Here is a 20,514-nt window from a genome sequence, read left to right on the forward strand (position 1 = left end):
ATTTTGGGTGGATTTAGGGAGGTTTTGAGGGATTTGGAAACGTTTGGGGCGGATTTGGGGATTTTTTGGCGAATTTAGGGAAGTTTGAATGGATTTGGAAATGTTTGGGTGCATTTGGGGATATTTTGGGTGGATTTGGGAATCTTTGGGCTGGATTGGAAATTGTTTTGGGTGAATTTGGGGATGTTTGGGGCGGATTTGGGGATATTTTGGGTGGATTTGTGAATATTTTGGGAGGATTTGGGGATATTTGAATGGATTTGGGGATATTTGGGTGGATTTGGGGATATTTTAGATGGATTTGGGGGTATTCAGGTGGATTTGGGGGTATTTTAGATGGATTTGGGGATATTTTAGATGGATTTGGGGGTATTTAGGTGGATTTGGGGGTATTTTAGATGGATTTGGGGATATTTTAGATGGATTTGGGGGTATTCAGGTGGATTTGGGGGTATTTTAGATGGATTTGGGGATATTTTAGATGAATTTGGGGATATTTAGGTGGATTTGGGGATATTTTAGATGAATTTGGGGATATTTACGTGGATTTGGGGATATTTTAGATGGATTTGGGTAAATTTGGGGATGTTCGCGCGCTGTGGGCGGGGCTTGAGCTCAGACCACGCCCCCGCTCCGCAACCAAAACAAGCCCGTGCCTCACGTGACCACGCCCACCATGCAAACCCCGCCCCTTCAATTTCAGCCAATCCCCGCCCTCCCCAACCACACAAGCCCCGCCCCCCTCAGCCGTTACCCCTAGGCGGGCGAACCTCCTCCCACCCTGACCCCGCCCCGCGCTCCCATTGGCTCTCCCTCCTTCCAGCTCGCTCTCCCATTGGCCGAACCTCACGGGGGGCGGGCCCACCCCTCCCATCTCGCCCCGCCATTGGCCGCAGCGCGGGCCCCGATGTGCGCGCGGCGGTTTGAAGGCGCGCGGGACAAGATGGCGGCGCCGCCTCAGGCCGGTCCCGCAGCGCTCCCGAGGCCGCGCCCGGCGCTCTCGCGGCTGCCGGTGGCCCGGGGCCAGGAGAAGCGGGCCCCGTCCGAGGGGCCGCCCGCCGCGCCTCCCCAGCAGGTGCGGAGCGCTCCCCGCGCGGGCTCGGCCCGGCCCCGCGGCGGCGGCGCCGCCTGACGCCGTTTGTCCCCTGACAGAAACGATCGCGGACCGGGCTCGGGCCCGGAGCTGCCAAGGCCGCGCCCAAGGCCCCGCTCAGGGCCCCGCTGCGAACGCTGGGCCCCGCCGCGGCCGCGGGGAAGAACGGTACGGGGCGAGCGGGGCCGGGGAGGGCAGCGCGGGGCAAATAAAGGGGAATTGGGGCGGCTAAAGGGAATTCGGGGGGTTTAATGGCGACCTGGGGGGATTTAATGGGGATTTGGGGCGGTTAAAGGGGATTTAATGGGGATTTGGGGCAGTTAATGGGGACTTGGGGGGATTTAATGGGGATTTGGGGCGGTTAAAGGGGATTTAATGGGGATTTGGGGCAGTTAATGGGGACTTGGGGGGATTTAATGGGGATTTGGGGCGGTTAAAGGGGATTTAATGGGGATTTGGGGTAGTTAATGGGGACTTGGGGGGATTTAATGGGGATTTGGGGTAGTTGAAGGGGATGTTGGGGGATTTAATGGGGATTTGGGGCAGTTAAAGGGGATTTGGGGGGCAGTTAATCTGGGGGGATTTAGTGGGGCTCTGGGGCAGTTAAAGGGGATTTGGGGGGGGGATTTAAGTGGGCATTTGGGGGGCAGTTAATGGGCATTTGGGGGGGTTAAAGGGGGGGGATTTAAAAAGGGGTCTGGGGCAGTTGAAGGGGGTTTTGGGGGGATTTAAAGGGGGTCTGGGGCAGTTAGAGGGGTTTTGGGGGGATTTAAAGGGGGTCTGGGGCAGTTAAAGGGGATTTTGGGGGATTTAAAGGGGGTCTGGGGCAGTTAAAGGGGATTTTGGGGGATTTAAAGGGGGTCTGGGGGGGAGTGGGGCTATTAAATGGGATTTGAGGGAATTTAGAGGGGCTCGGGGGCAGGTAAAGGGGATTCGGGGGACTTAGAGGGGATTTTGGGGCAGTTAAAGGGAATTTGAGAGCATTTAATGGAATTGTGGGGCGGTTAAAGGGGTGTTGGGGAGATTTGGAGGGGGTCTGGGGGAATATGGGGCAGTTAAAGGGTTTGGGGGGCATTTAATGGGGGTTTGGGGCAGTTAAAGGGGAATTTGGGGCAGTTAAAGGGTTTTGGGGGATTTAGAGGGTCTCTAGGGGCATTTGGGGCAGTTAAAGGGGATTTGGGGGGATCTAATGGGGATCTGTGATGATTTGGGGCAGTTAAAGAGGATTTAGAGGGGATCTGGGGGCATTTGGGGGGCATTTAATGGGGATTTGGGGCAGCCAAAAGGGCATTTGGGGGGCATTTAATGGGGATTTGGCGCAGCCAAAAGGGATTTGGGGGGATTTAAAGGGGGTTTGGGGCAGTTAAAGGGGGTTTAGAGGGGATTTGGGGCAGTTAAAGGGGGTTTTGGGGGGTTTAGAAGGAGTCTGGGGGCATTTGGGGCTGGTAAAGGGCATTTGGGCTGTTAGAGGGGTCTCGGGAGGATTTAGTGGGGTCTGCAGGGCTCTGGGGCAGTTAAAGGGGATCTGGGGGGGTTTAATGGGGCTCTGGGGGCATTTGGGGGATGTAAAGGGGGTTTGAGGGGGGTCAGTGTGGCCTGGGGGTGTCGAGGGGTTCAAACCCCCACAATGTCCCCGTGTCCCCAATGTCCCCGTGTCCCCACAATGTCCCCAATGTCCCCGTGTCCCCCCCAATGTCCCCGTGTCCCCAATGTCCCCGTGTCCCCCCCAATGCCCCAATGTCCCCGTGTCCCCAATGTCCCCGTGTCCCCCCCAATGTCCCCGTGTCCCCCCAATGTTCCCAATGTCCCTGTGTCCCCCCAATGTCCCCAATGCCCCAATGTCCCTGTGTCCCCAATGTCCCCAATGCCCCAATGTCCCCATGTCCCCTCAATGTCCCCATGTCCCCCAATGTCCCCAATGTCCCAATGTCCCCTCAATGTCCCCGTGTCCCCCCCAATGTCCCCGTGTCCCCCCAATGTCCCCAATGCCCCAATGTCCCTGTGTCCCCCCCAATGTCCCCGTGTCCCCTCAATGTCCCCAATGCCCCAATGTCCCCGTGTCCCCCAATGTCCCCGTGTCCCCCCCAATGTCCCCAATGCCCCAATGTCCCCGTGTCCCCCTCAATGTCCCCGTGTCCCCCCAATGTCACCAATGTCCCCGTGTCCCCTCAATGTCCCCAATGTCCCGTGTCCCCCCAATGTCACCAATGTCCCCGTGTCCCCTCAATGTCCCCAATGTCCCTGTGTCCCCCCCAATGTCCCCCCAGATGGCCCTCGCAAGGCGGCGTCAGTGGCAGCTGCTCCTCGAGCAGGTGAGACCTGAGACCCCCCCGGTGTCCCCAGGACCCCTCCCCAGTGTCCCCGGTGTCCCCAGGTCCACCCCTCCCCAGTGTCCCCAGCCCCTCCCCAGTGTCCCCAGGGTCCCCTTTGACACCCCCTCAATGTCCCCAGGGCCACCTCTCCCCTGTCCCCAGTGTCCCCAGGTCTCCCACCCATGTCCCCAAGCCCCCTCAATGTCCCCAGTCCCTTCCTGATGTCCCCTCATCTCTCCCAGTGTCCCCAAGGTGCCCCTCCCTTGTGCCCCGTGTCCCCAGGTCCCTCTCCTGTGCCCCAGGGTCCCCTCCTCATGTCCCCAGGGTCCCCTTTGACACCCCCCAGGCCCCCCTCAATGTCCCTAAGGCCACTCTTTCCCTGTCCCCAGTGTCCCCAAGCCCCTCCCCATGTCCCCAAGGCCCAGCACCCCACAGCCCCAGGGCTCCCTCCCAATGTCCCCTCTCCCCTTCCGATGTCCCCAAGCCCCCACAATGTCCCCAGAGCTCCCCCTCAATGTCCCCACTCCACGTGCCCACGTCCCCAGTCCCTTTCTCGATGTCCCCAGGCTGCTCCTGATGTCCCCACTCCACATCGCGATGTCCCCAAGCCCCAGGACCTGATGTCCCCAAGGCGACCCCCCAGTGTCCCCACTCCCTTCCTGACATCCTCAGTCCCCTCCCCATGTCCCCAAGCCCTTCCCAAGGTCCCCAAAGCTCCCCCTTGATGTCCCCAAGCCCTTCCCAAGGTCCCCAAAGCTCCCCCTCGATGTCCCCAAGCCCCTCCCCATGTCCCCAAAGCTCCCCCTCGATGTCCCCAAGCCCCTCCCTATGTCCCCAAAGCTCCCCCTCGATGTCCCCAAGCCCCTCCCCATGTCCCCAAAGCTCCCCCTCGATGTCCCCAGGCTCCCCCACTATGTCCCCACTCCCCTCCCGATGTCCCCCGTCCCTTTCTCGATGTCCCCAAGGCCCAGGACCCCATGGCCCCAGGGCGCCCTCCCAATGTCCCCTCTCGCCTTCCGATGTCCCTGGGCCCCTCTGGATGACCCCCCCCCCCCCCCTCCCAATGTCCCCAAGCCCCTCTCAATGTCCCCACTCCCCTTCCCGATGTCCCCCCATCCCTTTCCCATGTCCCCAATCCCCTCCGGGTGTCCCCAATCCCCCTGTGTCCCTACCCTCCTCCCCATGTCCCCCTCCCAATTCCTCACTTCCTTCCTGATGTCCCCACTCCCCTCAGGATGTCCCCAAGCCCCTCGGGGTGTCCCCAACCCCTCGGGGTGTCCCCAAGCCCCTCGGGATGTCCCCAGGCCCCTCAGGATGTCCCCAAATCCCCCTGGATGTCCCCAAACCCCCCTGGATGTCCCCAAACCCCCCTGGATGTCCCCAAGCCCTCCCTGTCCCCCCAGGCTCGCCCCAAATGCCCTGAAACCTGCCCCACGCAGCCCCAAATGGCAAATGCCCTGAAACCTGCCCAAAGCCCAAAGGCACCTGTCCCCGATGTCCCCAAGCCCCTCGGGGTGTCCCCAAGCCCCCCTGGATGTCCCCAAGCCCCTCGGGATGTCCCCAAGCCCCCCTGGATGTCCCCAAACCCCCCTGGATGTCCCCAAGCCCCTCGGGATGTCCCCAAGCCCCTCGGGATGTCCCCAAGCCCCCTGGATGTCCCCAAACCCCCCTGGATGTCCCCAAACCCCCCTGGATGTCCCCAAGCCCCTCGGGATGTCCCCAAGCCCCCGGGATGTCCCCAATCCCTGAAACCCCCCTGGATGTCCCCAAACCCCCTGGATGTCCCCAAGCCCCTCGGGATGTCCCCAAGCCCCCCGGGATGTCCCCAAACCCCCCTGGATGTCCCCAAGCCCCCCTGGATGTCCCCAAGCCCCCCTGGATGTCCCCAAGCCCTCCCTGTCCCCCAGGAAACCGCCCGAGCTGGGAGGACCTGCCCCAAGGAGCCCATGCCTGAAAGCCCCAAATGCTGAAGCCTGCCTTGCCCAGCGCCGCCCAAGCCGTGGGACCTCGCGGGGCAGCTTCAGGCGGGGAGGGGCTGAGGCCAGGCCCAGGAGCGGCTGCAGGGGCTGGACAGCGAGAAACGAGAGCTGGAGGCGGCAACCGCCAGCTGAGGGAGCGGCTGCAGCAGCTGCAGCGGGAGCTGGGCGAGAGGGAGAGCAGGGAGAGCAGCCTGTGCACCAGGGTCGGGTGAGAAACGCACCAAATCCACCAAAAACTGCCCCAAATCCACCCACATCCTGCAGAGGAACCTGGGCTGAAACCTGCCCCAAATGCCCTGGGAGAGCAGCCTGTGCACCAGGGTCGGGTGAGAAATGCACCCAAATCCACCTAAATGTACCTAGATGTACCTAAATCTGCTTAAACCTGCCCCTTAAACCTGCCCCAAATCCCCTGAAACCTGCCCCAAATCCCCTGAAACCTGCCCCAAATGCACTGAAACCTGCCCCAAATGCACTGAAACCTGCCCCAAATGCACTGAAACCTGCCCCAAATGCCCTGAAACCTGCCCCAAATGCACTGAAACCTGCCCCAAATGCACTGAAACCTGCCCCAAATGCACTCAAACCTGCCCCAAATGCCCCCAAACCTGCCCCAAATGCACTCAAACCTGCCCCAAATGCACTCAAACCTGCCCCAAATGCACTGAAACCTGCCCCAAATGCACTGAAACCTGCCCCAAATCCCCTGAAACCTGCCCCAAATGCCCTGAAACCTGCCCCAAATGAAACCTGCCCCAAATGCACTGAAACCTGCCCCAAATCAAACCCCCCTGAAACCTGCCCCAAATGCACTGAAACCTGCCCCAAATGCACCCTGAAACCTGCCCCAAATCCCCTGAAACCTGCCCCAAATCCACCCACATCCCCCTGCTGAGGGAGCAGGGAGATCAGCCTCTGCACCAGGGTTGGGTGAGAAACACACCTAAATGTACCTAAATCCTGGAAATCTGCACCTAAATCCACATAAAATCCACTTCAAACTGCCCAAAATCCTGAAAAGCTGTCCCAAAATCCATCAAAACCTGACCAAAATCCTGAAAAGCTGTCCCAAAATCCATCAAAACCTGACCAAAATCCTGAAAAGCTGTCCCAAAATCCATCACTGTGACCAAAATCCATTGAAAGTGCCCCCAAATCCATCAAAACCTGACCAAAATCCATCCAAACTGCCCCAAAATCATCCAAACCTGATCAAAATCCATCTAAACTGCCCCCAAATCCATCAAAACCTGAAAAAAATCTGCTTAAAAGTGCCCCACAATCCATTAAAACCTGACCAAAATCCATCAAACTGCCCCACAATCCACCAAAACCTGAGCAAAATCCATCCAAACTGCCCCAAAATCATCCAAACAGCCCGCAAAATCAATCAAAACTTGACCCAAATTCATCTAAAGTGCCCCAAAATCCATCCAAACTGCTCCAAAATCATCCAAACCTGACCGAAATCCATCTTAAGTGCCCCAAAATCCGTCAAGGTCACAAAAATTCCTTCAGAGCCCTTCTGAAAATCCCTGAAATTTCCCCAAATTGCTCCAAACTCCCTCAAGATCCCCAAAATTCCCTCAGAACTCTACTGAAAATCCCTAAAATTCCCCTGAATAGCCCCAAAATTCCCTCAAACGTTTTAAAAATCCCTGACATTTCCCCAAAACCCCTGAAGATCCCCAGAATTCCCTCAGAACCCTTTTGGAAATCCCTCAAATTTGCCTGAATTGCTCCAAAACCCCTCAAGAGCCCCATAATTCCCTCAAAACTCTTCCAAAAATCCCTGAAATTTCCCAAAATCCCCATAATTCCCTCAGAACCCTTCTGAAAAATCTCTGAAATTTCCCTGAACTGCTCCAAAAGCGCCTCCAGATCCCCAAAATTCCCTCAGAACCCTTTGGAAAATCCCTGAAATTTCCCTGAATCCCCTCAAAACCCCTGAGGATCCCCAAAACTCCCTCAGAACTCTCCCAAAAATTTCTGCAATTCCCCCAGTTGCTCCAAAACCCCTAAAGATCCCCGAAATGCCCTCAAAACCCTTCTGAAAATCTCTGAAATTGCCCTGAACTGCTCCAAACTCCGTCAAGATCACCGAAATTCCCTCAGAACCCTTCAGAAAATCCCTGAAATTTCCCCATATCCTCCCAAACCCCCTCACGGTCCCTCAGAACCCTCGTGAAAATCCCTCAAGAAACTCACCCAAAATTCTCCAAGTTCCCCAAAATCTGTGATTCCCCAGTTTTATGGGATTGTTGTTTCCCTGGAGCTGCAGGTGTCTCAGTGCCGTGAGGAGCTGGAGCAGAGCCGGGGCTCAAATTCCCTCAAGATCCCCAAAATTCCCTCAGAAGCCTTCGGGAAGTCCCAGAAAATTCCCCAAATCCCCTCAAAACCCCGGAAGATCCCCAAAATTCCCTCAGAACCCTTTGGAAAATCCCTGAAATTTCCCCATATCCTCCCAAACCCCCTCACGGTCCCTCAGAACCCTCATGAAAATCCCTCAGAATCCCTCAAGAAACTCACCCAAAATTCTCCAAGTTCCCCGAAATCCGTGATTCTCCAGTTTTATGGGATTGTCGTTTCCCTGGAGCAGCTCCCTGGAGCTGGAGGTGTCCCAGTGCCGTGAGGAGCTGGAGCAGAGCCGGGGCCGGGTGGAGGCTCTGGAGGCCGAGGAGCGGCGGCTGCAGGCGCAGGAGCAGCAGCGGCGGCAGGAGAGGGACGAGGCCCTGGGCCGGGCACAGGCGCTGTCGGAGCAGCTGGAGAACACCGGGGTAGGGCCCAGAATTCCTGAGAAATCCCTGAAAAAATGGGAATTTTGGAGCCATTTTGAGCGCTCCCATCTGGAATCCATTGGGGGGCGGGGGGTGGTCAAAAATGGCGGGAAGCTGTGAGGGGAAAATCCGCCAGGGGGCGCCAAAATGGGCGGGAAAATGAGGGGTTGGCACCAAAATCGCTCTGAAATTGCCTTGAAATGTGGGGAAAATGGGAATTTTCACCAATCCAGCTGCTTCTGTCCCCGAAATCCCTCAGGGTTTCCTGAAAATGTGCGAAACTCTGGGATTTTGGGGCTGTTTTGTTGCTCTCTGATCTGAGATCTGTTGGGGGCAAAAATGGCGGGAAGCTGTGAGGGGAAAATCCGGGGGCACCAAAATGGGTGGGAAAATGAGGGGTTGGCCCCAATTTGGGCTTTTTTGGCACCAAAATTGCTCTGAAATTGCCTTGAAATGTAGAGAAAATGGGAATTTTCACCAATCCAGCTGCTTCTGTCCCCGAAATCCCTCAGGGTTTCCTGAAAATGTGCAAAAGTCTGGGATTTTGGGGCTGTTTTGTTGCTCTCTGACCTGAAATCCACCAGGGGGCACCAAAAAGGGCGGGAAAATGTGAATTTTGTGCCAATTCCTCTTTCTTGGGGTCAAAATCCTTCAAGGGAACATCAAAACTTGGGAAAGACGGGAATTTTCACTAATTCAGTGGATTTTGCACCCAAAATCCCTCAGAGAGTGCCTCAGAATCCACAAAACCCAGGGATTTGGAGATGTTTTGTTGCTCTGGGGGGCCAGAAAAATGCAGGAAAATGTGGGATTTACGCCAATTTTGGCTTTCTTGGTGTGGAAGTCCCCCAGGGAATGCCTCAGAATTTGAGAAAAATGTAAATTTTTACCAATTCAGCTGCTTTTGCACTCAAAATGCCTCAGGAGATGGTTCAAAATCCACAAAAACCCCAGGAATTTGGAGCCATTCTGTTGCTCCAGAGCCCCAGAAAATGGCAGGAAAATGAGGGTTTGTGGCAATTCCGGCTTTTTGGTGTCAAAAATTCTTCAGAAGACTCCTCACAATGTGGTAAAAATGTGAATTTTCACCAATTCAGCTGCTTTTGCAACCGAAATTCTTCAGGGTGCTTCAAAATTAATGAAAAACTGGGGTTTTAGAGCTGTACAGTCAATCTCCAGGCTGAAAGCCACCAGGGGTGCCAGAAAAGGTTGGAAAAATGAGGGGTTTGTGTCAATTTGGATTTTTTGGCATCAAAATTTCTCAGGGAGTGCCTAAAATATGGGGGAAATTGTGAAAAATGGGAATTTTCAACAACTCCACTGATTTTGCACCTGAAATCCCTCAGGGTGTTCAAAATGTTGAGGGAAAAAAAAGTGAATTTGAATCATTTTTGCTGAGTTTCAACTCAAAATCCTCTAGGGGACGCAAAAAAAAGGCGGGAAAATGAGAGCTTTGCATGGATTGTAGTGAAACCCCTCAGAAAGCGCCTCAAAATATGGGAATTTTAACCCCAAATTCCTTGGGGAGTGTCAGAAATTCTGCAAAATATGAGGAAAACCGGGGTTTTTTTGCGAGTTTCTCTCCTGAGCACCAGAAAACACCTCAAAATATGGGAATTTTAACCCCTAATTCCTTGGAGAGTGTCAGAAAATGTGCAAAATATGAGGAAAACCGGGATTTTTTTGCGAGTTTCTCTAGTGAGCAGCTGAAAAGGCTCAGAAGAGAAGAGGGGAATGTGGGTGCAAAATGTCGGGGGAAAAAAACGGATTTTGAATCATTTTTGCTGTGTTTCCACTCAAAATCCGCTAGGGGGCGCCAAAAAAAGGCGGGAAAATGAGAGCTTTGCCTGGATTGTGGCGAAACCCCTCAGAAACGGCCTCAAAATATGGGAATTTTACCCCCAAATTCCATGGATAATGTCAGAAAATCTACAAAATATGAGGAAAACCGGGTTTTTTTTTTGCGAGTTTCTCTCCTGAGCAGCTGAAAAGGCTCAGAAGCGAGGGGGGCTGTGGGGATTTTGAGGTTTTTTGCAAAAGGCTCAGAAGCGAGGGGGGCTGTGGGGATTTTGAGGGTTTTTTTGCAAAAGGCTCAGAAGCGAGGGGGGTTGGGTATTTTGAGGGTATTTTGCAAAAGGCTCAGAAGCGAGGGGGGCTGTGGGGATTTTGAGGTTTTTTGCAAGAGGCTCAGAAGAGAGGGGGGTTTGGGTATTTTGAGGGTTTTTTGCAAAAGGCTCAGAAGCGAGGGGGCTGTGGGGATTTTGAGGTTTTTGCAAAAGGCTCAGAAGCGAGGGGGCCTGTGGGGATTTTGAGGGTTTTTGCAAAAGGCTCAGAAGCGAGGGGCTGTGGGGATTTTGGGGTTTTTTGCAAGAGGCTCAGAAGCGAGGGGGGCTGTGGGGATTTTGAGGGTTTTTTTGCAAGAGGCTCAGAAGCGAGGGGGTTTGGGTATTTTGAGGGTTTTTTGCAAAAGGCTCAGAAGCGAGGGGGGTTTGGGTATTTTGAGGTTTTTTGCAAGAGGCTCAGAAGCGAGGGGGGCTGTGGGGATTTTGAGGGTTTTTTTGCAAGAGGCTCAGAAGCGAGGGGGCTGTGGGGATTTTGAGGGTTTTTTGCAAGAGGCTCAGAAGCGAGGGGGGTTTGGGGATTTTGAGGGTGTTTTGCGTTTCCCCGCCAGGCGCAGCTGCAGCAGGCGCAGCAGCAGCTGCAGGAGCAGCTGGAGCAGGTGTCGGCGCTGCGGGAGCTCGAGGCCTCGCAGAGGGCGCTGCTGGCCGAGCACGAGGAGCGCATCCACCTGCTGGAGATGGAGCGGCGCCGCCTGCACAACGACATCCAGGAGCTCCGGGTATGGCGCTGGGGGTTGGTCTGTTCTGTGGGAGAGTTCCTGAGGGGGGAGGCCTTGAGGGGTGAATCCCTTTTTTGTGGGGTTTTCTCAGGAAAACATCTGTGTGTTCTGTGTAAGAGCAGACCCCTGGTTCCTGTGGGGGGAGACACCGGGGATCAGGCCCAATTCCTAAATCTCAATTTTTCGGGGGTTTTTCAAGGAAATATCCACATCATCTCTGTGAGGGGAGGCCCTCTGGACTGTCCCTGAGGGCTGAATCCTGTTTTTGTGGAGTTTTGTTGGGGAAATATCTGTGTTCTCAGGAACCCCTGGTTCCTGAGGCGGGACAGACCCCCAGAACCAGACCCAACAACTAAATCACAATTTCTGGGGCTTCCAGGGGAATATCTGTGTGTTCTGTGTGAACAGAGACCTCCCCAAGGCTGTCCCCTGAGGGCTGAATTTTGATTTTGTGGGGTTTATCCAGGAAAACATCCGCGTGTTCTGCGTGAGGGGAGACCCCCAGTTCCTGAGGGGGGAGACACCCTGGGCCAGGCCCAATGAATGAATCTCGATTTTAAGGGTTTTTCCAGAGGAATATCTGTGTGTTCTGTGTGAGGGGAGATCCTGGGATTACCCTTGAGGGCTGAATCCCATTTTTGTGGGGTTTTGTCAGAGAAATATCTATGTGTTCTGTGTGAGGGCAGAGCCCCAGTTCCTGAGGGGAGAGACCCCCAGGACCAGGCCCAATGACTGAATCTCGATTTTCCCAGTTTTTCCAGGGGATATCTGTGTGTTCTGTGTGAGGGGAGACCCTGGGACTGCCCTTGAGGGCTGAATACCATTTTTTGTGGGGTTTTGTCAGAGAAATATCTATGTGTTCTGTGTGAGGGCAGAGCCCCAGTTCCTGAGGGGAGAGACCCCCAGGACCAGGCCCAATGACAGAATCCCATTTTTTGGGGGCTTCCAGGGGAATATCTGTGTGTTCTGTGTGAGGGGAGACCCTGGGATTACCCTTGAGGGCTGAATCCCATTTTTGTGGGGTTTATCCAGGAAAACGTCTGCATGTTCTGTGTGAGGGCAGACCCCCGGTTCCTGAGGGGAGAGACACCTGGGACCAGGCCCAATGACTGAATCCCAAGTTTTTAGGGGTTTTCCAGGGAAATATCCACATGATCTGTGTGAGAGGAGACCCCCAGTTCCAGAGGGGGGAGACACCCTGGACCAGCCCCAATGACTCAGTCTCGATTTTTGGGGTTTTCCAGGGGAATATCTGTGTGTTCTGTGTGAGGGTAGACCCCCAGGATTGTCCCTGAGGGCTGAATCCTGATTTTGTGGGGTTTATCCAGGGAAAATTCTGTGTGAGGGCAGAGCCCTGGTTCCTGAGGGGAGAGACCCCCAGAACCAGGCCCAATGACTGAATCCCGATTTTCCCAGTTTTTCCAGGGGATATCTGTGTGTTCTGTGTGAGGGGAGACCCTGGGACTGCCCTTGAGGGCTGAATCCCATTTTTTGTGGGGTTTTGTCAGAGAAATATCTATGTGTTCTGTGTGAGGGCAGAGCCCCAGTTCCTGAGGGGAGAGACCCCCAGGACCAGGCCCAGTGAATAAATCACAACTTTTTCGGGTTTTACCAGGGAGATATTTGCATCTTCTGTGTGAGGGGAGAACCACAGGACTGCCCCTGAGGTCTGAATCCCAATTTTGTGAAGTTTTGTTGGGGAAATATCTGTGTGTTCTGGGTGAGGGGAGACCCCTGGTTCCTGAGGGGGGAGAGACCCAGAACAAGGTCCAATGACTGAATCACGATTTTTTAGGGGTTTTTCAGGGGAATATCTGTGTGTTCTGTGTGAGGGGAGAGCCCCGGTTCCTGAGGGGACAGACCCCCAGAACCAGGCCCAATGACTGAATCCCAATTTTTGGGGGTTTTCCAGGGCAACATCCATGAATTCAGTGCCTCAATCCCGTTTATATTTTTAGTTTCCCAGGGGCACACCCATGAATTCCATACCTCAATCCCAATTTTGGTTTTCCCAGGGCAACGCCCATGAATTCAATGCCTGAACCCCATTTTTGGGGGGTTTTTCGGGGCAACATCCATGAATTCAATACCTGAATCTCAATTTTTGCTTTTCCCAGGGGAACACCCACAAGTCCCATGCCTGAATCCCAATTTTGGGTTTTCCCAGGGGAACCCCCATTAATCCCACCCCTCAATCCCATTTATGTTTCTGTTTCCCAGGGGCACACCCACGAATCCAGTGCCTCAATCCCATTTATTTTGGGTTTTCCCAGGGGCACACCCACGAGTTCAATGCCTCAATCCCGTTTATATTTCTGTTTCCCAGGGGCACAGCCACGAATCCAGTGCCTCAATCCCGTTTATTTTGGGTTTTCCCAGGGGCACAGCCACGAGTTCAGTGCCTCAATCCCATTTATTTTATGATTTCCCAGGGGCACACCCACGAATGCCGTGCCCCAATCCCATTTACATTTCCGTTTCCCGGGGCACAGCCACGAGTTCAATGCCCCAATCCCAATTTTGGGATTTCCCAGGGGCACACCCACGAATGCAGTGCCCCAATCCCATTTATATTTTTATTTTCCCAGAGTAACACCCATTAATCCCGCCCATCAATCCCGTTGACATTTCTGTTTCCCAGGGGCACACCCACGAGTTCAATGCCTCAATCCCATTTATTTTTGTTTTCCCAGGGGCACAGCCACGAATGCCGTGCCCCAATCCCATTTATTTTATGATTTCCCAGGGGCACACCCACGAATCCAGTGCCTCAATCCCATTTATATTTTTATTTTCCCAGAGTAACACCCATTAATCCCGCCCATCAATCCCGTTGACATTTCCGTTTCCCAGGGGCACACCCACGAGTTCAGTGCCCCAATCCCATTTATTTTATGATTTCCCAGGGGCACACCCACGAATGCCGTGCCTCAATCCCATTTATATTTCTATTTCCCAGGGGCACAGCCACGAGTTCAGTGCCCCAATCCCATTTATTTTATGATTTCCCAGGGGTGCACCCACGAATGCCGTGCCCCAATCCCATTTATATTTCTATTTCCCAGGGGCACAGCCACGAGTTCAATGCGCCAATCCCATTTACATTTCCGTTTCCGAGTTCAATGCCCCAATCCCGTTTCCGTTTCCGTTCCGCAGGGGAACATCCGCGTGTTCTGCCGCGTGCGGCCGCTGCTGCCCGAGGAGCGGGAGCGCCAGCGGGGGATGCCCCACCTGCACTTCCCGCCGCAGGACGCGCGCAGCCTGGTGCTCACCCGCCCCGACGACGTGAGTGCCCCCAGAGGGACAGCCGTGCCTCTTTGTGTCCCTCAGAAACGGCCTTTTGCCTTCAAAAACGGCCTTTTGCCTTCAAAAACGGCCTTTTGCCTTCAAAAACGGCCTTTTGCCTTCAAAAACGGCCTTTTGCCTTCAAAAACGGCCTTTTGCCTTCAAAAATGGCCTTTTGCCTTCAAAAATGGCCTTTTGCCTTCAAAAATGGCCTTTTGCCTTCAAAAATGGACTTTTTCCTTCAAAAATGAACTTTTGCCTTCAAAAACGGCCTTTTGCCTTCAAAAATGGACTTTTTCCTTCAAAAATGAACTTTTGCCTTCAAAAACGGCCTTTTGCCTTCAAAAACGGCCTTTTGCCTTCAAAAATGGCCTTTTCCCTTCAAAAATGGTCTTTTGCCTTCAGAAATGGCCTTTTGCCTTCAGAAATGGCCTTTTGCCTTCAGAAATGGCCTTTTGCCTTCAGAAATGGCCTTTTGCCTTCAAAAATGACCTTTTGCCTTCAAAAGTCCCTGATTTCCAAAAAAATGCATTTTCCCCACCCTCAAAAATGGCCTTTTTCCTTCAAAAATCCCTAATTTCCAAAAATACCTTTTCCCTGCCCCAAAAATGGCCTTTTTCCTTCAAAAATGGCTTTTTTCCTGCAAAAATGGCCTTTTCCCTTCAAAAACCCCTGATTTCCAAAAAATGCCTGTTCTCCATCCTCAAAAATGGCCTTTTGCCTTCAAAAATGGCCTTTTCCCTTCAAAGATGGCCTTTTGCCTTCAAAAACGGCCTTTTGCCTTCAAAAATTACCATTTTGCTTCAAAAATTACCATTTTGCTTCAAAAATTACCATTTTCCTAATGGCATTTTCCCTTCAAAAATGGCCTTTCCCTTCAAAAATTGCCTTTTTCCTTCAAAAATTAAAATTGCTTTTTTCCTTCAAAAATGGCATTTTTCCTTCAAAAATTGCCTTTTTCCTTCAAAACTCCCTGATTTCCAAAAAATGCCTTTTCCCCGCCCTCAAAAATGGACTTTTTCCTTCAAAAAAAGGAAAAAACCCTCCCTGATTTCCTAAAAATTCCCTTTTTTACCTTCTCAAAAATGGCCTTCATTCCCTCAAAAATGGCCTTTTTCCCCAAAAAATCCCTGATTTCCCAAAAATTCCTTTATTCTGCCCTTAAAAATCGCCTTTTCCCCTCTCAGAAATTGCCTTTTCCCCTCACTAATCCTGATTTCCTAAAAATCCCCTTTTTTCCAGCCTCAAAAATGGTCTTTTCCCTTCAAAAATGGACTTTTCCCTTCAAAAATGGCCTTTTTCCTTCAAAAATGGACTTTTGCCTTCAAAAAAAAGGAAAAAACCTTCCCTGATTTCCTAAAAATTCCCTTTTTTTACCTTCTCAAAAATGGCCTTCATTCCCTCAAAAATGGCTTTTTTCCCCAAAAATCCCTGATTCCCCCCCAAAAATCTCCTTTCCCCTCCCCAAATTCCCATTTTTCCCCAAATCCCCTTTTCTCCTCAAATCTCCTTTTTCTCAAAAAACCCCAAACTCCTTTCCAAACCAAAATCCTTTTTTTCCCTTCCCCACAACATTTTTCTGTTAAAATGCTTTTTGCCCTCCCAAACCCATTCCTCCTAAATTTCTTCTATTTTTCCCCCAAACCTGACCTTTTCTCTCCCCAAAAAGAAAATTAATTTTTGGTGCTGAAAAACCAGTGATTTTCCCCCAAAATGGGGGAGAAAAAAAAACAACAAAAAAAATCACTTTTTTCCCCCCAAAAAACCCTTTTTCCTCCCCAAAACCCCTTTTTCTCCTCCCAAAGCCATTTTTTTTTGCCCCAAATCCCTTTTGTTTTGTCCCAGATCCCATTTCATTTACCCCAAATGCCGTTTTTTTGCCCAATTTCCCGTGTTTTGCCCCACCTGCGGCATTGCCGCGCCGCAGTCGCAGGTGGGCGGGAGCGGCGCATGGAGCTGCGCTACGACTTCAGCTTCGACCGCGTCTTCCCGCCCGGCGCCTCGCAGCAGGAGATCTTCAGGGAGATCCAGCTGCTCGTGCAGGTGCGCGCCCCAAAAACCCCAAAATTCCACCCAAATCCAGCCCCAAACCGAGCCCCAAATCCCAGGAGCGGGAGATCTTCAGGGAGATCCAGCTTCGTGCAGGGCCCCCAAAATTCCCCAAAATCCAGCCCAAAACCCAGCCCCCAAATCCCTGCTCTTGCAGGAGATCCAGCTGCTCCCAAAGGCCCCAAAAACCCCAAAATTCTGCCCAAACCCAACCCCCAAACCCAGCCCCAAATCCCAGCAGGAGATCTTCAGGAGATCCAGCTGCTCGTGCAGGTGCGTGCCCCAAAAACCCCAAAATTCTGCCCAAACCCAGCCCCAAACCCAAGCCCCAAATCCCAGCAGGAGATCTTCAGGGGAGATCCAGCTGCTCGTGCGAAAACCCAGCCCCCCCAAATTCTGCCCCAAACCCAAATTCCCCCAAATCCAGCCCCAAATCCCAGCCCCAAATCCCAGCAGGAGATCCAGCTGCTCGTGCAGGTGGGTGCCCCAAAAACCCCCAAATTCTGCCCAAACCCACCCCAAACCCAGCCCCAAATCCCAGCAGGAGATCCAGCTGCTCGTGCAGGTGCGTGCCCCAAAAACCCCAAAATTCCGCCCAAACCCAGCCCCAAATCCCAGCAGGAGATCTTCAGGGAGATCCAGCTGCTCGTGCAGGTGCGTGCCCCAAAACCCCAAAAACCCCAAACCCAGCCCCAAACCCAGCCCCAAATCCCAGCAGAGATCTTCAGGGATCCAGCTGCTCGTGCAGGTCGTGCCCCAAAACCCCCAAAATTCGCCCAAACCCAGCCCCAAATCCCAGCAGGAATCCAGGAGATCAGCTGCAGGTGCAGGTGTGTGCCCCAAAACCCCCAAAATTCGCCCAAACCCAGCCCCCAAATCCCAGCCCCAAATCCCAGCAGGAGATCCAGCTGCTCGTGCAGGTGCGCGCCCCCAAAACCCCAAATTCCACCCAAATCCAGCCCCAAATCCCAGCCCCAAATCCCAGCAGGAGATCCAGCTGCTCGTGCAGGTGCGTGCCCAAAAACCCCCAAAATTCCACCCAAACCCAGCCCCAAACCCAGCCCCAAATCCCAGCAGGTGCCCCAGCGTGCCCCAAAACCCCAAAATTCCACCCAAATCCAGCCCCAAACCCAGCCCCAAATCCCAGCAGGAGATCTTCAGGGAGATCCAGCTGCTCGTGCAGGTGTGTGCCCCAAAAACCCCCAAATTCCACCCAAATCCAATCCCAAATCCCAGCCCCAAATCCCAGCAGCAGATCCAGCTGCTCGTGCAGGTGCGTGCCCAACAAACCCCAAAATTCTGCCCAAACCCAGCCCCAAACCCAGCCCCAAATCCCAGCAGGAGATCTTCAGGGAGATCCAGCTGCTCGTGCAGGTGGGCCCCAAAACCCCAAAATTCTGCCCAAACCCAGCCCCAAATCAGCCCCCAGCCCCAAATCCCAGCAGGAGATCCAGCTGCTCGTGCAGGTGCGTGCCCCAAAAACCCCCAAATTCCACCCAAACCCAGCCCCAAATCCCAGCCCCAAATCCCAGCAGCAGATCCAGCTGCTCGTGCAGGTGGGTGCCCCAAAAACCCCCAAATTCCACCCAAACCCAGCCCCAAACCCAGCCCCAAATCCCAGCAGGAGATCTTCAGGGAGATCCAGCTGCTCGTGCAGGTGGGCGCCCCAAAAACCCCAAAATTCTGCCCAAACCCAGCCCCAAATCCAGCCCCAAATCCCAGCCCCAAATCCCAGCAGGAGATCCAGCTGCTCGTGCAGGTGTGTGCCCCAAAAACCCCCAAATTCCACCCAAACCCAGCCCCAAATCCCAGCCCCAAATCCCAGCTGGAGATCTTCAGGGAGATCCAGCTGCTTGTGCAGGTTCGTGCCCCAAAAACCCCAAAATTGGGTGCCCCAAATCCCCAGGAATCTTTCCTGCCCCAAAAACCCATTCCCCCAAAACCCAGCCCCAAATCCCAGCAGGAGATCTTCAGGGAGATCCAGCTGCTCGTGCAGGTGCTTGCCCCAAAAACCCCAAAATTCTGCCCAAACCCAGCCCCAAACCCAGCCCCAAATCCCAGCAGGAGATCTTCAGGGAGATCCAGCTGCTCGTGCAGGTGGGCCCAAAAACCCCCAAATTCCACCCAAATCCAGCCCCAAACCCAGCCCCAAATCCCAGCAGGAGATCCAGCTGCTCGTGCAGGTGGGCGCCCCAAAAACCCCAAAATTCTGCCCAAATCCAGCCCCAAAACCAGCCCCAAATCCCAGCCGGAGATCCAGCTGCTCGTGCAGGTGTGTGCCCCAAAAACCCCAAAATCCAGCCCCAAACCCAGCCCCAAATCCCAGCAGGTGATCCAGCTGCTCGTGCAGGTGGGCGCCCCAAAAACCCCAAAATTCTGCCCAAATCCAGCCCCAAACCCAGCCCCAAATCCCAGCAGGAGATCTTCAGGGAGATCCAGCTGCTCGTGCAGGTGTGTGCCCCAAAAACCCCCAAATTCTGCCCAAATCCAACCCCAAATTCCAGCATCTTGCAGGAGATCCAGCTGCTCGTGCAGGTGCGTGCCCCAAAACCCCAAATTTCCACCCAAATCCAGCCCCAAACCCAGCCCCAAATCCCAGCAGGAGATCTTCAGGGAGATCCAGCTGCTCGTGCAGGTGTGTGCCCCAAAAACCCCCAAATTCCGCCCAAACCCAGCCCCAAATTCCAACCCCAAATCCCAGCAGGAGATCCAGCTGCTCGTGCAAATCCCAAAACCCCCAAATTCCGCCCAAACCCAACCCCAAACCCAGCCCCAAATCCCAGCTGGAGATCTTGCAGGAGATCCAGCTGCTCGTGCAGGTGGGCCCCAAAAACCCAAAATTCTGCCCAAACCCAACCCCAAACCCAGCCCCAAATCCCAGCAGGAGATCTTCAGGGAGATCCAGGTGCTCGTGCAGGTGTCTTGGCCCAAAACCCAAAACCCTGCCCAAATCCAATCCAAACCCAGCCCCAAATCCCAGCAGGAGATCTTGCAGGAGATCCAGCTGCTCGTGCAGGTGCGTGCCCCAAAAACCCCAAAATCCAGCCCCAAACCCAGCCCCAAATCCCAGCAGGAGATCCAGCTGCTCGTGCAGGTGGGCACCCCAAAAACCCCAAAATTCCAGCCCCAAATCCAGCCCCAAACCCAGCCCCCAAATCCCAGCAGGAGATCTTGATCCAGCTGCTCGTGCAGGTGGGCACCCCAAAAACCCCAAAATCCAGCCCCAAACCCAGCCCCAAACCCAGCCCCAAATCCCAGCAGGAGATCCAGCTGCTCGTGCAGGTGTGTGCCCCAAAACCCCAAATTCCACCCAAACCCAGCCCCAAACCCAGCCCCAAATCCCAGCTGGAGATCTTCAGGGAGATCCAGCTGCTTGTGCAGGTTCGTGCCCCAAAAACCCCCAAATTCTGCCCAAACCCAGCCCCAAATTCCAGCCCCAAATCCCAGCAGGTGATCCAGCTGCTCGTGCAGGTGCGTGCCCCAAAACCCCAAAATTCCACCCAAACCCCGCCCCAAACCCAGCCCCAAATCCCAGCAGGAGATCTTCAGGGAGATCCAGCTGCTCGTGCGGGTGGAAGGGCCCCAAAACCCCCAAATTCCACCCAATTCCAGCCCCCAAACCCAGCCCCAAATCCCAGCAGGAGATCCAGCTGCTCAAGGTGCAGGTCTGGCGCCCAAAACCCCAAAATTCTGCCCAAACCCAGCCCCAAAACCAGCCCCAAATCCCAGCAGGAGATCCAGCTGCTCGTGCAGGTGTGTGCCCCAAAAACCCCAAAATCCAGCCCCAAACCCAGCCCCAAATCCCAGCAGGTGATCCAGCTGCTCGTGCAGGTGGGCGCCCCAAAAACCCCAAAATTCTGCCCAAATCCAGCCCCAAACCCAGCCCCCCAAATCCCAGCAGGAGATCTTCAGGGGAGATCAGCTGCTCGTGCAGGTGCACGCCCCAAAAACCCCCAAATTCTGCCCAAATCCAGCCCCAAACCCAGCCCCAAATCCCAGCCGGAGATCCAGCTGCTCGTGCAGGTGCGCGCCCCAAAAACCCCAAAATTCCACCCAAATCCAGCCCCAAACCCAGCCCCAAATCCCAGCTGGAGATCCAGCTGCTTTCGTGCAGGTGCGTGCCCCAAAACCCCAAAATTCCACCCAAATCAGCCCCAAACCCAGCCCCAAATCCCAGCTG

The 20,514-nt window shown here is 54.0% G+C and overlaps 2 protein-coding genes across 2 annotated transcripts; both read left to right on the forward strand.

Moving 5' to 3' along the window:
• Positions 1–907: 907 nt before the first annotated feature.
• LOC115916104 (translation initiation factor IF-2-like) lies at positions 908–5,359 on the forward strand. Its single transcript, XM_030969802.1, has 4 exons — positions 908–1,075; positions 1,153–1,261; positions 3,361–3,405; positions 5,313–5,359. Exons 1-4 carry the CDS (start codon positions 908–910, stop codon positions 5,357–5,359), a joined length of 369 nt encoding a protein of 122 aa, XP_030825662.1.
• A 9-nt stretch (positions 5,360–5,368) lies between these two features.
• On the forward strand, positions 5,369–16,328 carry LOC115916105 (kinesin-like protein KIFC1; the record flags this gene model as incomplete). The annotated part of the gene is made up of 5 exons (XM_030969803.1): positions 5,369–5,592; positions 7,984–8,161; positions 10,833–11,000; positions 14,157–14,289; positions 16,219–16,328. Coding segments are annotated over exons 1-5 (813 nt in total), but the record flags the coding sequence as incomplete, so codon positions are not given.
• Positions 16,329–20,514: the final 4,186 nt, after the last annotated feature.

The sequence above is a fragment of the Camarhynchus parvulus genome, unplaced genomic scaffold (assembly GCF_901933205.1).
Source record: "Camarhynchus parvulus unplaced genomic scaffold, STF_HiC, whole genome shotgun sequence".
Classification (NCBI taxonomy): Eukaryota; Metazoa; Chordata; class Aves; order Passeriformes; family Thraupidae; genus Camarhynchus; species Camarhynchus parvulus.

What these genes read in the sequence shown, in the direction of transcription:
- LOC115916104 (XM_030969802.1), top strand. Translation starts at nt 908, where the DNA reads ATGTGCGCGCGGCGGTTTGAAGGCGCGCGGGACAAGATGGCGGCGCCG. An exon ending in CCGCCGCGCCTCCCCAGCAG is followed by an intron (nt 1,076 to 1,152) that starts GTGCGGAGCGCT and finishes GTCCCCTGACAG; the next exon opens with AAACGATCGCGGACCGGGCT. An exon ending in CGCGGCCGCGGGGAAGAACG is followed by an intron (nt 1,262 to 3,360) that starts GTACGGGGCGAG and finishes ATGTCCCCCCAG; the next exon opens with ATGGCCCTCGCAAGGCGGCG.